The 14,390-nt window shown below is 34.6% G+C and overlaps 1 protein-coding gene across 5 annotated transcripts in view; it reads left to right on the forward strand.

The window, feature by feature from the left end:
- The window catches only part of METTL25 (methyltransferase like 25), a 155,949-nt gene that overhangs the window by 28,896 nt on the left and 112,663 nt on the right, over window positions 1-14,390 (forward strand). For all 5 annotated transcript variants that reach the window (XR_007456740.1, XR_007456739.1, XM_049626012.1 and 2 more), the window contains exons 4-5: window positions 11,057-11,653; window positions 14,049-14,196. Coding sequence is in view for 3 of the 5 variants with exons in the window: in XM_049626012.1 (XP_049481969.1) it covers window positions 11,057-11,653; window positions 14,049-14,196 (745 nt within the window). In the remaining 2 variants the exon portion in view is untranslated. The remainder of the gene's footprint in view (window positions 1-11,056; window positions 11,654-14,048; window positions 14,197-14,390) is intronic.

A 14,390-nucleotide genomic window follows, 5' to 3' on the forward strand; every position in this document is an offset into this window, starting at 1 on the left:
AATCGGAAACAGGCTCCAGGCTCCGAGCCATCAGCCCAGAGCCTGACACGGGGCTCGAACTCACGGACCGTGAGATCGTGACCTGGCTGAAGTCGGACGCTTAACCGACTGCGCCACCCAGGCGCCCCGGATGTCTTCTTTAGAAAAGTGTCTATTCATGTCTTTTGCCCATTTCCTCACTGGGTTATTTGTTTTTTGAGTGGTGAGTTTGATAAGTTGTTCATAGTTATTGGATACTAACCCTTTATCAGATATGTCATTTGCAAATATCTTCTGCCATTCCATCGGTTGCCTTTTAGTTTTATAGATTGTTTCCTTCACTGTGCAGAAGCTTTTTATCTTGATGAAGTCCCAAAAGTTCATTTTTGCTTTTGTTTCCCTTGCCTCCAGACTTGTTGCGTCCAAGGTCAATGAGGTTGTTGCCTGTTTCCTCCTCTAGGATTTTGATGGCTTCCTGTCTTATGTTTAAGTCTTTCATCCATTTTTAGCTTATTTTTGTGTATGGTGTAAGAAAGTGGTCCAGGTTTATTCTACATGTCACTGTCCAGTTTTCCCAGCACCATTTGGTGTAGAGACTTTTTTCCATTGAATATTCTTTCTTGCTTTGTCAAAGATTAGTTGGCCATACGTTTGTGGGTCCATTTCTGGGTTCTCTGTTCTGGTCCATTGACCCTTGTGACTGTTGTTGTGCCAGTACCATACTGTCTTGATGATTACAGCTTTGTAATACAGCTTACAGAATTGTAAGCATTACAGAATTGTAATGCCTCCAGCTTTGGTTTTCCTCATCAACATTACTTTGGGTATTCAGGGTCTTTTCTGGTTCCATACAAATTTTAGAATTGTTTGTTCTAGCTCTGTGAAGAATTCTGGTGTTATTTTGATAGGGATTGCATTGAATATGTAGATCGCTTTGAGTAGTATTGACATTTTAACAATAGTTCTTCCAATTCATGAACATGGAATGTTTTTCCATTTTTTGTGTCTTTTTCAATTTCTTTCATCAGCTCTCTATAGTTTTCAGTGTATAGATTTTTCACCTCTTTGGTTAGGTTTATCCTAGGTATTTTATGGTTTTTGGTGCAATTGTAAATGGGATCAATTTCTGGATATCTTTCTGTTGCTTCATTATTGGTGTATAGAAATGCAACTGATATCTGTACATTGATTTTATAACCTGCAACATTGATGAATTCATGTATCAGTTCTAGCAGTTTTTGGGTGTAGTCTTTTGGATTTTCCACATAGAGTATCATGTTGTCTGTGAAGAATGAAAGTTGGACATCTACCTTGCTGATATGGATGCTTTTTATTTCTTTTTGTTGTCTGATTGCTGCAGCTAGGACTTCCAACACTATGTTGAATAACAGTGGTGAGAGTAGACATCCCTGTCATGTTCGTGACCTTATAGGGATAGATCTCAGTTTTCCCTATTGTGGATGATATTAGCAGTGGGTCTTTCATATATGGTCTTCATGATGTTGAGGTATGTTTCTTCTATCCCTACTTTTTTGAGGGTTTTTATCAAGAAAGGATGCTGTATTTTGTCAAATGCTTTCTCTGCATCTATTGAGAGGATCATGTGGTTTTTATCCTTTGTTTTATTAATATGATGTATAACATTGATTTGTTGATATTGAACCAGCCCTGCATCCCAGGAATAAATCCCACTTGATCATGGTGAATAATTCTTTTAATGTATTGTTGGATCCGATTGGCTAGTTGAGAATTTTTGCATTCGTGTTCATCAGGAAAATTTGTCTGTAGTTCTCCTTTTTAGTGGGTTCTCCTTTTTAGTGTCTGGTTTTGGAATCAAGGTAATGCTGGCTTTGTAGAATGAGTTTAGAAGTGTTCCTTCCATTTCTGTTTTTTGGAACAACTTTAAAGAAATACGTGTTAACTCTTCCTAAAATATTTCGTAGAATTCCCCCAGAATGCCATCTCTCCCTGGACTCTTGTTTGTTGGGAAATTTTTGATTACTGATTCAATTGCTTTACTGGTTAAAATTGCCCAATTTATCGGCACATAATTGCTCATAATATTCTCTTATTGTTTATATTTCCGTGGTGTTGGTTGTGATCTCTTCTCTTTTGTGATTTTATTTATTTGGGTCCTTTCCTTTTTCTTTTTGATCAGTCTGGTTAGGGATTTATCAATTTTGTTAATTATTTGAAAGAACCAGTTCCTAGTTTCATTGATGTGTTCTATTATTTTTTGTTTTGTTTTTTGATTTCTGTATTATTGATTTTTGTTCTAATCTTTATTATTTCCCGTCTTCGCTGGTTTTGGGCTTATTTGCTGTTCTTTCCATCTCTTTTAGGTATAAGGTTAGGTTGTGTATTTGTGACCTCTCTTCCTTCTTTAGGAAGGCCTGGATTGCTATATACTTCGCTTTTAGGACCACCTTTGCCACAACTCAGAGGTTTTGGACTATCGTGTTTTTATTTTCATTGGCTGCCATGTACTTTTTAACTTTCTCTTTAATTTCTTGATTTAGCCCATTCATTCTTTAGTAGGATCTTCTTTAATCTCTAAGTATTCATGGTTTTTCCAAGTTTTTTCTTGTGGTTGATTTCAAGTTTTATAGCATTGTGGTCTGAAAATACACACTGCATGTGTGTACTTGTTTGTACTTGTTGAGAGCTAATTTTGTAACCCAGTATGTGATCTGTTCTGGAGAATGTGCCATGTGCACTCAAGAAGAATGTGTTCTGCTGCTTTAGGATGAAATGTTCTGAATATATCTTTTAAGTCCATCCAGTCCAGTATGTCATTCAAAACCATTGTTTCCTTATTGATTTTCTGCTTTGCTGATCTCTCCATTGCTGTAAGTGGGATTGAAGTCCCCGACGATTATGGTATAATTATCAATGAGTTTCTTTGTGATTAATTGATTTATATATTTCAGTGTTGCCATATTGGGGGCATAAATGTTTACAATTGTAACATTTTCTTAGTGGATAAGCCCCTTAATTAAGATATATATATATATATATATATATATATATATATATATATATAATTACGATATATTACCTGCTTCACCTCTTGTTATGGTCTTTATTTTAAAATCTAGTTTTTCTGATATAAGTATGGCTCCTCCAGATTTCCTTTGACAACGAGTAACATGATAGATGGTTCTCCATACCTATATTTTCAATCTGCAGGTGTCTTTAGGTCTAAAATGAGTCTCTTGTTAGCAGCATATGGATGGATATTGTTTTCTTATCCATTCTGATTACTCTATGGCTTTTGATTGAAGTGTGTAGTCCATTGACACTTAGAGTGAGTACGGAAAGATACGCATTTAGTGCCATTGTGTTACCTGTAGAGTTGTTGTTTTTGGTGATGTTCTCTGGTCCTTTCTGGTCTTTGTTGCTTTTGTTCTTTTTGTTTGTTTGTTTTTGCCTTTTCTCCACTCAAAGAATCCCCCTTAAAATTTCTTACAGTGTTGAACTAATGGTCACGAACTCCTTTAGCTTTTGTTTGGGAAAATCTTTATCTCTCATTCTATTTTGAATGACAGCCTTGCTGGATAATGAATTCTTGGCTGCAAATTTTTCCAGTTCAGGATGTTGAATATATTCTGCCACTCCTTTCTGGCTCACCAAGCTTCTGTAAATAGGTCTGCTGTGAACCTGGTCTGTCTTCCCTCATAGATTAAGGACTTTTTTGTCTTGCTCCTTTCATAATTTTTTCCTTGTCTGTGTATTTTGTGAATTTGACTATGATATGTCTTGGTGATGGTCGGTTTTTGTGGAATCTGATGGGAGTTCCCTGTGCTTCTTGGATTTTGATGTCTGTGTCTTTCCCTAGATTAGGAAGGTTTTCCTTTATAATTTGTTCACATAAACCTTATGTCCCTTTTCTTTCTCTTCATCTTCTGGGTCTCCTATGATTTGGATGTTATTCCTTCTTGATAAATCAGTGAGTTCTCTAAGTCTGTATCATATTCTTTTTGCCTTTGTTTCCCTTTTTTTCCTGCTTCATTATTCTCCATAATTTTATCTTCAGTATTGCTGATTTGCTGCTCTGCTTTGCACATCTTTGGCATTGTGGCATCCATTCGAGATTGCATCACGGTTATAGCATTTTTAATTTCAGTCTGACTAGGTGTTATTTCTTTTACTTCCACAGATATGGATTCTCTAGTGTCTTCTATGCTTTTTCTCACCCCCAGCTAGTATTCTTACTATCATGGCTCTAAATTCTAGTTCAGACATATTATTTATATCTGTGTTGATTAAGTCTCTGGCTGTCATTTCCTATTCTTTCTTTTGGAGTGAATTCCTTCATTTTGTCATTTTGGAGGAAGAGAATATAATAATAAAATAAAATATTAAATATTAAAAATAAAAAACAAATCAAAGATCAAACAAAAGAAGCTAGATCCTAGGTGTGTTTCATTCTGCTTGTTGAAAGAAACTTGATAGAAAAAAAGGAAAAGGGGGGAAAAAGGTAAGAAAAATTTTAAAAATTAAAAAATAGAATAAAATAGAATAAAAATAAAATGAATTAGAATACGAAAATTTTTAAATAAAAAATAAAGTAAAAAATAATTTTTTCTCTTTCTGTATCCAAGAAAGAGAAAGAAAAGAGAGAAGAAAGAAAACAATTTAAGCAAAAACAGAACGAAAGAAAATGAACAAATAAATGAACCATCAAAGAGAATGAAACCTGAATGAAGTTACAGCCAGTTTCCCCTAGAACTGAAACTATGAAGCTCTCTATAGTCCATCCACTAAGCAGCACATGGAGTGACCCCCCCCCCGCCCCCGCCATCTTTTGGGGGACGTGCTTGGAGGGCACAATTGGATGGGGCTTGGTATAATGACTCCGTTCTCCAGTAGGTGGCACTGTTTAGCTTACTGGGGTGGATCATTGTGTGTGCACGTGCACACGGCCAGGTGGAAATGGTTTTACCCAGCTCCCTAGTCTCTGACACAGGAACTTCACACTCCCACTGACCTACAATCAAGCACCCCTCCTTTGTCTCAGGCCTCCATCCACTCCCTGCCTCTACCTTGTCCGTGTCCAAGCTGTCTGGCACCTCTTTCCAGCTCCAGAGTTTTGTCTCAGGTGGGTTTGTGTTTCAAAACCCCGCACTTCATAGACCCTGGTGACTTGGATCTGCACCGACTCTCTGTGGGAGGGTCTTAATGAGCAATGGCTGGGTGCCGGCTTGCCCCAGAAAATGTTTGTGTGGTCATTCAGAGATTATGGCAAATCACAACACACAGGCGGCCCCAGGTCTCACTGCTGCCTGGCATCTTTGTCCCAATGCCAGCAAACACCGCTCTCCGGGGGTCTGCTGGGACCTTTGGCTGTGGGGAGGCTGTATGACCTCTACCAAATGCTCTCCAAGGAGGGGAACCACTTCTCCCCATGTGGCACATGAACCCCTCAGCCTGCATTGCCTGCTTCTGAGGATTCACCCTACTTCCTCACCAGAGTGCCACCAGACAGTGATCTCCAAACCTTTAGACTGTGTGCTCCACTGTTTATAGAATCATAGTGGTATTGAAACCCTCTCCTTTCTTCCCCTCTGTGGTTTTGGGGAACAAATTTCTTGTTTAGTCCCCTGCAAGTGTTTTCACTCTTTCTCTTTCTCTCCAGCTACTTTCAAGGGAATGTTTTTCCTGCAATCTCCAGATGCCCTCCACTCTCCCCCTTTCTCTTTCTGTTTGTGTCCTCTTTCTGTGAAAATGGCTCCATACCCTCCACAGCTTTTCTCTCCCCCAGTTCACCTCTCTGTTCCATATACCTTGTGAGTTCTGTGGCTTAAGTTATACAGATTGTTGTGTTCATCCTCAGATCAATTTCCCAGGTATTCAAAATAGTTTGGTGCTGATCTACCTGCGTTTCAGGGATGAGACAAGTTCAGGGTCTCCATACTGCTCCACCACCTTAACTCCACCTCCAGCACAGTATTTTATTTCTAAAGTGCAGAGAAAAAATTTTGAAATACTTTAATGTATCATGTTAGGCCTGCTTTAAGGAGACTTTATTATAGCAGTGAGGCTTATTCTTAGTGAATGAAATAACCTAAAATACAGACTTACAAAGGCTTTCTCTTGATATCACTTTATAGCAGTATTTGATTCTCACAATAATGAAGTTTAAGATCTCTATTATATATGTACAGCTTTTACTTTTAAAATGCTGATTTAATAGGTACAGATTTCATGGGGATAGATAGAAACCCAGATTCTGAAATTCTTAACTTTACTAGTGACCACAGACACCAGAGAAGAGGACAAACGGAATTCATTTTTGATTCAACTATATTGCTGCCTACATGCCAGAAACCTTTGCCTCTCACTAACATTACCAAGGCTTCTTAACTTTTGTTTCCAGAATATGTTCATTCATTCATACCTGTGTGCATGCATTCATTTCACAGATATTTCATTAGTTCCTACCATGTGTCAGGCACTGTTATAGATACTGAGGATGCAGTAGTGAAAAAACAAAAAAATATCTTTGCCTTTATGGCATTTATATTCTAATGAGGAGAGATAGATAAAAAAATGATCATAAGTTGTATATAAGTATATGTTGATACACTTTAAAGAGAAAAAAATAAATAAAAATAAAGGAAGTAGCTGATTCAGAGATGGGAATTAAAGTTTTTGATTAGGAAGGGAGGAACAAGTAACGCATTGTAAACTCATTTGAATTAAGACCTCTCTTGCTAGGTAAAAGTGTTATCCATTAGAATACCTGGACGAAAAAGCTTTTCAGGGAGAAGCAATAACATGCTCAATGATCCTACAGTAAGACTATGCCTAGTGTCTTCTTAAAACAGCCAGTAAGCCAGATAAACTCCAGTGGAGAGAGCAGGGGCAAAGCAGTAGGAGCTGAGGTTGGAGTGGTAGAAGGCAGGTCATGAAGTTGTAGAGTCTCAGAGGCCATTGTGATATTTTGGGCTTTTATCCTGAATGAGATGGGAAATGATTGGACACACTGAATCACTCTGGTTGCTGTGTTGAGGAGCACTGTCTTTGCACTTTTTAACCATAGTCTTTATAGATATTCAGGCTAGTTCTTTCAGAAATTGGCTCCTATCTGAGCATGAGAAGAGCTTTGAGTTAAGGCAAAAATCCCAGTAACAAAGGAGATTAGTAAGAGATAAGATTAAAGTCAATGAGAGATTTTGCTAAGAGGAGAGGTATGATCAGATAGACTTGAGGGAAAGATGGGAGCATGAAGACTATGAGGAGGTTGTTGCAGTAAGCTAGGCTCAGGGTGCAGTTGCTGAGATTATAGATTTGCTCACATTTCATATGGAGAGTATAAGAGAAAGAAAGGAGTCCTAATCTCCACCTGGAAATATGTACGGAGATATCATTAACTATGATGGAGAATATTATGGGAAAGGCAGGTTTTACAGAGAATATCAAGAACTTCATTCTGAACACATTAAATTTGAAATTCTTATTAGGTATTCAAGTGGAAATGTTTGGTAGACTGTTAGATATATGAGTATGAAGTTCATGGAAGAATTTCATACTGGATTTATAAATTTTAGGTTCGTAGCCTAGAATGGTAGTTAGATCTCTAGGTCAGACAACAAAGTATAACTCTTCTATATGAAGTATAGTACCATACTAAACAGAATTAGGAGACTAGGAAGATACCTCCCACCAGGCATTGGACTGGAGAATCCTTTATTTTCAAACCCGTAAGTTGACCCAGGAAGGAAATGACTATTGTGGGTAAGGGATAGAAGATCAGGATGGTGGAGATTTTGCTATTCAGATCACGTAGTTTGAAGGCAAAAAGTTGCACGGCATGTTACTTAATTCCACAGAGGTTTTCATTGTATTGCTGACACTACATATTGCTACTAAAAGACCAATTTGGAGGGAGATAAAAGTCTACTTGGATTAATAAAATAGAAGTGTGAGTCAGCTGACAGATTTTCTAGGAAAATTTGCCCATTACTGAAAAGGTTTTTAGATGTTCTGTTGTGAACACATGATTCTCAGACTTTCTAGAGCCATCTTACAACCAGAGGAATTACAAATATCTTGATTCACAAGTGGAATTGGCCATAAACAGATTAAGGAGCAAACTCAATTATCTCTTGTTAAGAAAACATCTACATTGGTAGGAACAAATGTGCTGATGCTAGCAACAACTCGCTGTTTGCTAACTTTAAGCTTGTCATCAGCATCAGTGTGCTTCATGGAAGGAAAGGAATGGAGAGCTTCGCTTTCACTGGAGATTCAGATATGGGGAAACTAATAGAGTTTCTACTGCATAGCCCTTATATTTATGATATGTACTGTATCTTTAGTTAGGTTGTAATTCCTTAAGATCAAGATGTATAATGCTTATGTATTTCCCATAATATCTAGCCCAGAGATGAACATCAAAAGGGGTATAAGCTTATTTATGGGAATTATTTATTGGAGTGTTACGTATGAGTAACTCATTGGAGTATTCATTTGAATTGCAAGATCCTAAATTTTTTGAGGACTTAATTATTGGCATTACTTCAAGTATAAGAGTGTTTTCTTGAGTGACTTATACCAGGTTTTAACTGATTTTAGGATAGACATAATAAGAGTAGATATTTCTTAAGAGAGTATTCCTATAATTGTCCATTTATTTCTTGCGAAATGACATGGCAGTACAATAATAATCTTGATAATATTTCTCTTATTTTTAGCATTATTTAGGTATAATTTACATATTAACCAATTCTAGGTGTACATTTTGATTAATTTAGTAAGTGTCTGCAGTTGTGTAACCACCATCATAATAAAAAAATATTTGTCACCATAAAAAGTTTCCTCATTCCCTTTCACAAAATATTTCTTTCTCCATTCTCAGGTAACTATTGAACTGCTTGTAGTTGTTTTTGTTTGTTTGTTTTGTTTTGTTTTTCTTTTTTTAAGTAAATTCCACCCCCAAAGTGGGGCCCAAACTCATGGCCCCAAGATCAAGAGTCACCTGCTCTACCAACTGAGCAAGCTGGGCACCCCTGCTCTGCTTGTAGTTTTGAATTTTCTAGAACATCGTGTAGATGGAATCAAATAGAATGAGAACTTATTTTTGACTTGTTTCCTTTAGTTCACAGCTTTTAAGAGTCATCAATGTTGTATTTACTCTTGGTTTTTCCTTTATGCTATAGTATGAATATACTACAATTTGTTTTGCCATTTACAAGTTGATGGATATTTTAGATGTTACCATTTTTTTTAGCTGCTATGAATATTCACATACAAGATTTTGTGTGGACATGTTTTCATTTGTCTTGGGCAAATAGCCTGGAATGGGATTTGTAGGTTGTAAGCTAAGTGTAAGTTTGAACTTTATAAGCTGCCAGTGTTTTCTAGAGTGCCTGTACCACTTGACATTTATGTGCGTCTCGTTATGATTTTAGTTTGCATTTCCCTGATGACTAGTGATAGTAGGCATCTTTTCCTATTGGCCATTTGTATGTCTTCCTTAATGAAGTGTGCATTCAAATATTTACCCAATTGTAAGTTGTTTGCTTGTCTTATTATTGAGTTGTAATATATATTTTTTATTTTATATTTATATTTATTTGTATTTATTATATATTTTAATTTTTATACATTTATATTATATTTATTTATATTTATTATATATTTTTTATATTCTAGATACAAACAATTTGTCAGATATATATTTGCAAATATTTTTAACCATATTTTTAATAGCAAAATTTTTATTTTCATAAAGTCCATTTTTCAATTAGTTCTTTTGTAGTTCCTACTTTTATGTCCTACATAAGAAAACTTTGCCAAGTGTCACAAAGATTTTCTCATGTTTTTTTCCAGAATTTAATAGTTTTTACTATCACATTTACATTTGTGATCCACTTTTTTTTTTAATGTTTATTTATTTTTGAGAGAGACAGAGCGTGAGCTGGGGAGGGGCAGAGAGAGACACAGAATCCGAAGCTGGCTCCAGGCTCCAAGCTGTCAGCAGGCCCAACAAGGGGCTTGGTCCCACAGACCATGAGATCATGACCTGAGCTAAAGTTGGATGCTTAACCCACTAAGCCACCCAGGTGCTCCTGATTTGTGATCCACTTTTAATTAATTTTTGTGTTTGCTGTGTGACAGGCATTTTTCCCCCAGACTTACATCCATTATACCAGCACCATTTGTTGAAAACATTATCTTCTCTATTGAATTACCTTAGTCATTTTGTCAAAAATTAGTTGATTATGTAAGTGTGAGTCTATTTCTGTTTTTGATTATTATAGTGTTATATTATTTCCTGAATCAGGGTAATCTTCCAACCTTATTTTTTTTTTTTTTCAAAATTGTTTTGGTTATACTAGGTACTCTGCCTTTTCATATAAACTATAATATCAACTTGTGATTTTTTTTTTTTTTTTAAGAAATCTGCTGGGATTTTGATTAGGATTTTTGTTGAATATGTAAGTCATTTTGGGGGAATTGACATCTTCATTTTGAGTCTGCCATTTCATGAACATTCATTTCATGAATGATATATCTTTATTTAGATCTTTCAATTTTTTTCTCTGCTTTTATAGTTTTCAGTGAATAGCTATTTCAGAACCTTTGTTAAATTTATTCCTAGATATTCTATTTTTATGCTATTTTAATTCAATTTGTTTTAAATTTTATTATCTAATTGTTCTTTGCTATTATATATGTTTTGATGGTTCATTATTAATTTCTAATGATCCTGTATCCAGATGCATTGCTAAATTCACTTTCTAGTTTTATTAGCTTTTTGTATATTCCTGTAGACCTTCTGTAGACAATCATGTCCTCTATGAAGAGTGACAGTTTTATTTCCCATTAGGTCTTTTACATCTTTTCCTTGACGTATTATACAACCTAGAACCTCTTTTAAAATGTTGAATAAAATTGATGAAAGTGGTTGGTTTTTAATAGGAATCAAAGAATTAAAATAAAAAATAAACATAACAGGTTGTATAAATTATACAACCATTTCTTTATTTGTTTTTTAAAAAGATACTGAGAATGTTTTCTATTCTTATCTGACTAAAATCCTTTCATTCATTCTTTTTTCTTACTTTAGGTAATTGACCTGGGTTCTGGAAAAGGCTACCTAAGCTCTTTTTTGTCCTTGAAGTATGGCTTAAAAGTTTATGGAATTGATTCCTCAAATACCAATACTCATGGAGCTAAGGAGAGAAACAGGAAATTGAAGAAACATTGGAAAGTCTATCGTACTCGGTCAAAATTAGATGGCAATGGACTGGCATTAAAAATGTCAAAAGAAAGGAAAGTACAAGATGAAATTAAATATAAAGTAGATATTGAGGGAATATGTAACAACAGTCCTGCAAATCAAGGAAAGATGTCTACCTCGGATTTTTTGCCAGATTTTTCGGATTCTGTAATTTCTAACATTAGAACACAAATGGAAAACCTACATGTGTATTCACATCGAGAAGAAAATTTGTGTTTTGAAAATGCCTTTTCTCTTATAGACCTTTTGCCTATTAATGCTGTAGAACCTACTTCATTGCAAACATCTAAGAGAAATATGTCTGAAGCAAATAAAGAGAGAAGAAAAATGATATCAAAGTCAAATGAATCAAATATATACTCACCTTTAACATCTTTTATCACTGCTGATTCAGAACTGCATGATATTATTAAAGACCTGGAGGTGATTTCACTTTTGAATTCCTTAATTTAATTTACAAAAATACTCAAGACATAGAGTTAAATTTTAATTGTAGCTTACTTAACCTACATATCTTATTTGATTACATTAATCTAAAGGACCAAGAAAATAAAATTATATGCAGTTTTTCATGATTCCTATAGCTGTAAAATCTGCCAAGAGTATAAAATCTGACAATCAGACAATTAACAGTTTTCCAGAATAGAGTGCCCTCCACTCATTTCAAGCCTTCTAAATCAAACAGAAGTACTAGCACAAAAGCTAGCAAGATAAGTTTTATTATTCAATGTAGGGATTTTCAAAATTCCAGTCCAAGAAAACTCTTAACATTTTAATTTAAATTTGCAGTAAAAGGGTAGCTAGGGCAATATTATGTTTAACATTAGCCTTGGTAACCAAATAATGCAATTTTCTTGAGCAAGAGTAGCTTGAGTACTTTTTAAATGAATTGAACTTTTTCTAAACTATAAGTAATTCAGATCATGTAATTGAGAGACAAAATATCTTAATCAAAGGCAGTATTGCATGTTAAGTAGAGGAGATTCTAGAAATCATTTGGCCTCATTATCTTAAAAAAACAACGTAGCTTTTGAAGTTGTAATACTCTATTCTTACTAAATTTTTCAGAAATTCTTCCCTAAAGAAATGAATAAACAAAAGATAGTAGAGTTCCTTGTAAATTTCAATTCCTGTTTGGTAACTGACTAGTATTTTTATTTAATCCTTGTTTGGTAGTCAACCAGTGTTTTGTCCTTTTAGAAAGAGGAATTTTTTTTTCTGAACATTTGTATTTCACTAGATAAGGGAAACTGGTTAGTTCTCATTAATTGTTTTACCTACATATGAAATCAGTAATTAAGTTATACCTTAACTTTCTCTTAGGGATAAACAATCCCAATTACTTTAACTAACTTCAAAATACATAAATTTTAGTGCCTATTATCATATGTTTATATTTTTCAAAATCTTGTTGAAAGTGTATGATCAAAGCTATATGCAAACTATTACAAGAATCTGTCTAATATAAGATGTACTGGGAGAATATTCCTTGAGTCCTACAGTGAATTAACATAATAACCCAAATTAATTAATACCTCCCCTCTCCTCTTTATAACAACATATATAATATTTAAATATTTTATCATTAGGATAAAATAGTGATTGCATATTTTTGTCTGCCACTTGATAATATTATTAACTAATATCATATGATGACTATAGTAAAGAATGAAGTTAAATGTTCTTGTATTATCTTTAGGCAGAACTAAGCTAAGTTTAAAGAGAGAGATTTAGGGGCGCCTGGGTGGCTCAGTCAGTTAAGTGTCAGACTTCGGCTAATGTCATGATCTCACCGTTTGTGAGTTTGAGCCCCACGTAGGGCTCTGTGCTGACAGCTCAGAGCCCAGAGTCTGCTTCAGATTCTGTGTCTCCCTCTCTCTCTGTTTCACTCACGCTGTATCTCTCTCTCTCAAAAATGAATAAATATTAAAAAAAATGTTTTTAAAGAGAGATTTATACCTCTCTTACACATATATCATGATGATGATAAGAATAGAAAGCATTTACTGAATTTTATTGTGTGCTAGAGATTGTACTATGTCATTTTACCAGTATTAACTTATTTAAGTTTTATCCACTGAGGTAGGGACTATTATTATACTCATTTTACAGATGAGGAAGTTAGAACAAACTTGGTATAATGATTAAGCTCTGTGAATATATGTGTTTGTTCCCATTCTGTATGTGTGTACATTTAAATTAGGCTTTGGGCAATTAAAAGAAGCATTTCATAGGAGAACTGTTACATAAAATTCATGTTATAACATTAATTTAAAACAAAAATTTTCTATTGAGTTTAATATTGCCACATTTTATGCAATGAATATACTTTTTTGGTGTTGGAGTAGAATTGCCAACTTAACACACTTATTCTTAATGACAACGTTTTGAAAGTTTTGATAGGCAGTTTGTACAGAAGTGAATAAAAAAACTGACTAAAAGGTATAAATGTGTCTCAAATCACAAGTTTGTCCTAGTAATGGATGCTACATTTGACTGGCCAGGCTTTAATTTGGCTAATAGTTAAGCAAACAGTAGTTGTAAAAGAGATCAGAGAAAATTCAAACAGATAAGTAATCAAAACCACTAGAAAGTCAACTCAAAAGTATGTTAGTTGTGATGAAAGATCTTACACACTTTGCCTATAAAGGAAATAATTATTCATAATGAAAAAAAAAACATAGAATACTTTCTAGGTAGAATTTGATCATTTTTAAAAGCTCCATATAGTCTAACGAACATTTAAAATCTTCACCTGAAATGTTTTTTTAGCCCTCCTCTTAATGCCAAAATGTATTTTTTCTTCTCATTGTTAAAGGATTGTTTGATGGTAGGCCTCCATACTTGCGGTGATCTTGCTCCAAATACCCTGCGAATATTTACTTCCCAGCCTGAAATCAAGGGAGTTTGCAGTGTGGGTTGTTGCTATCACCTCTTATCTGAAGAATTTGAAAACCTGCACGAAGGTACAAAGTTTTCCATGTCTCATAGTTCTCTTTATTTGAGCATAACGGCTACTTTGTATCTCTCCTTTTTATTATTGTTGACAGTAACATTTGAATTAACATTTGAGCATATCTGATTTCCTTGCAATTTTAATGTTACCGCAAAAGAAATTTGATGTCCAACACCTTATGTAATATTATAGGGGGTTTTTTTG

Source organism: Panthera uncia, chromosome B4 (assembly GCF_023721935.1).
Source record: "Panthera uncia isolate 11264 chromosome B4, Puncia_PCG_1.0, whole genome shotgun sequence".
Classification (NCBI taxonomy): Eukaryota; Metazoa; Chordata; class Mammalia; order Carnivora; family Felidae; genus Panthera; species Panthera uncia.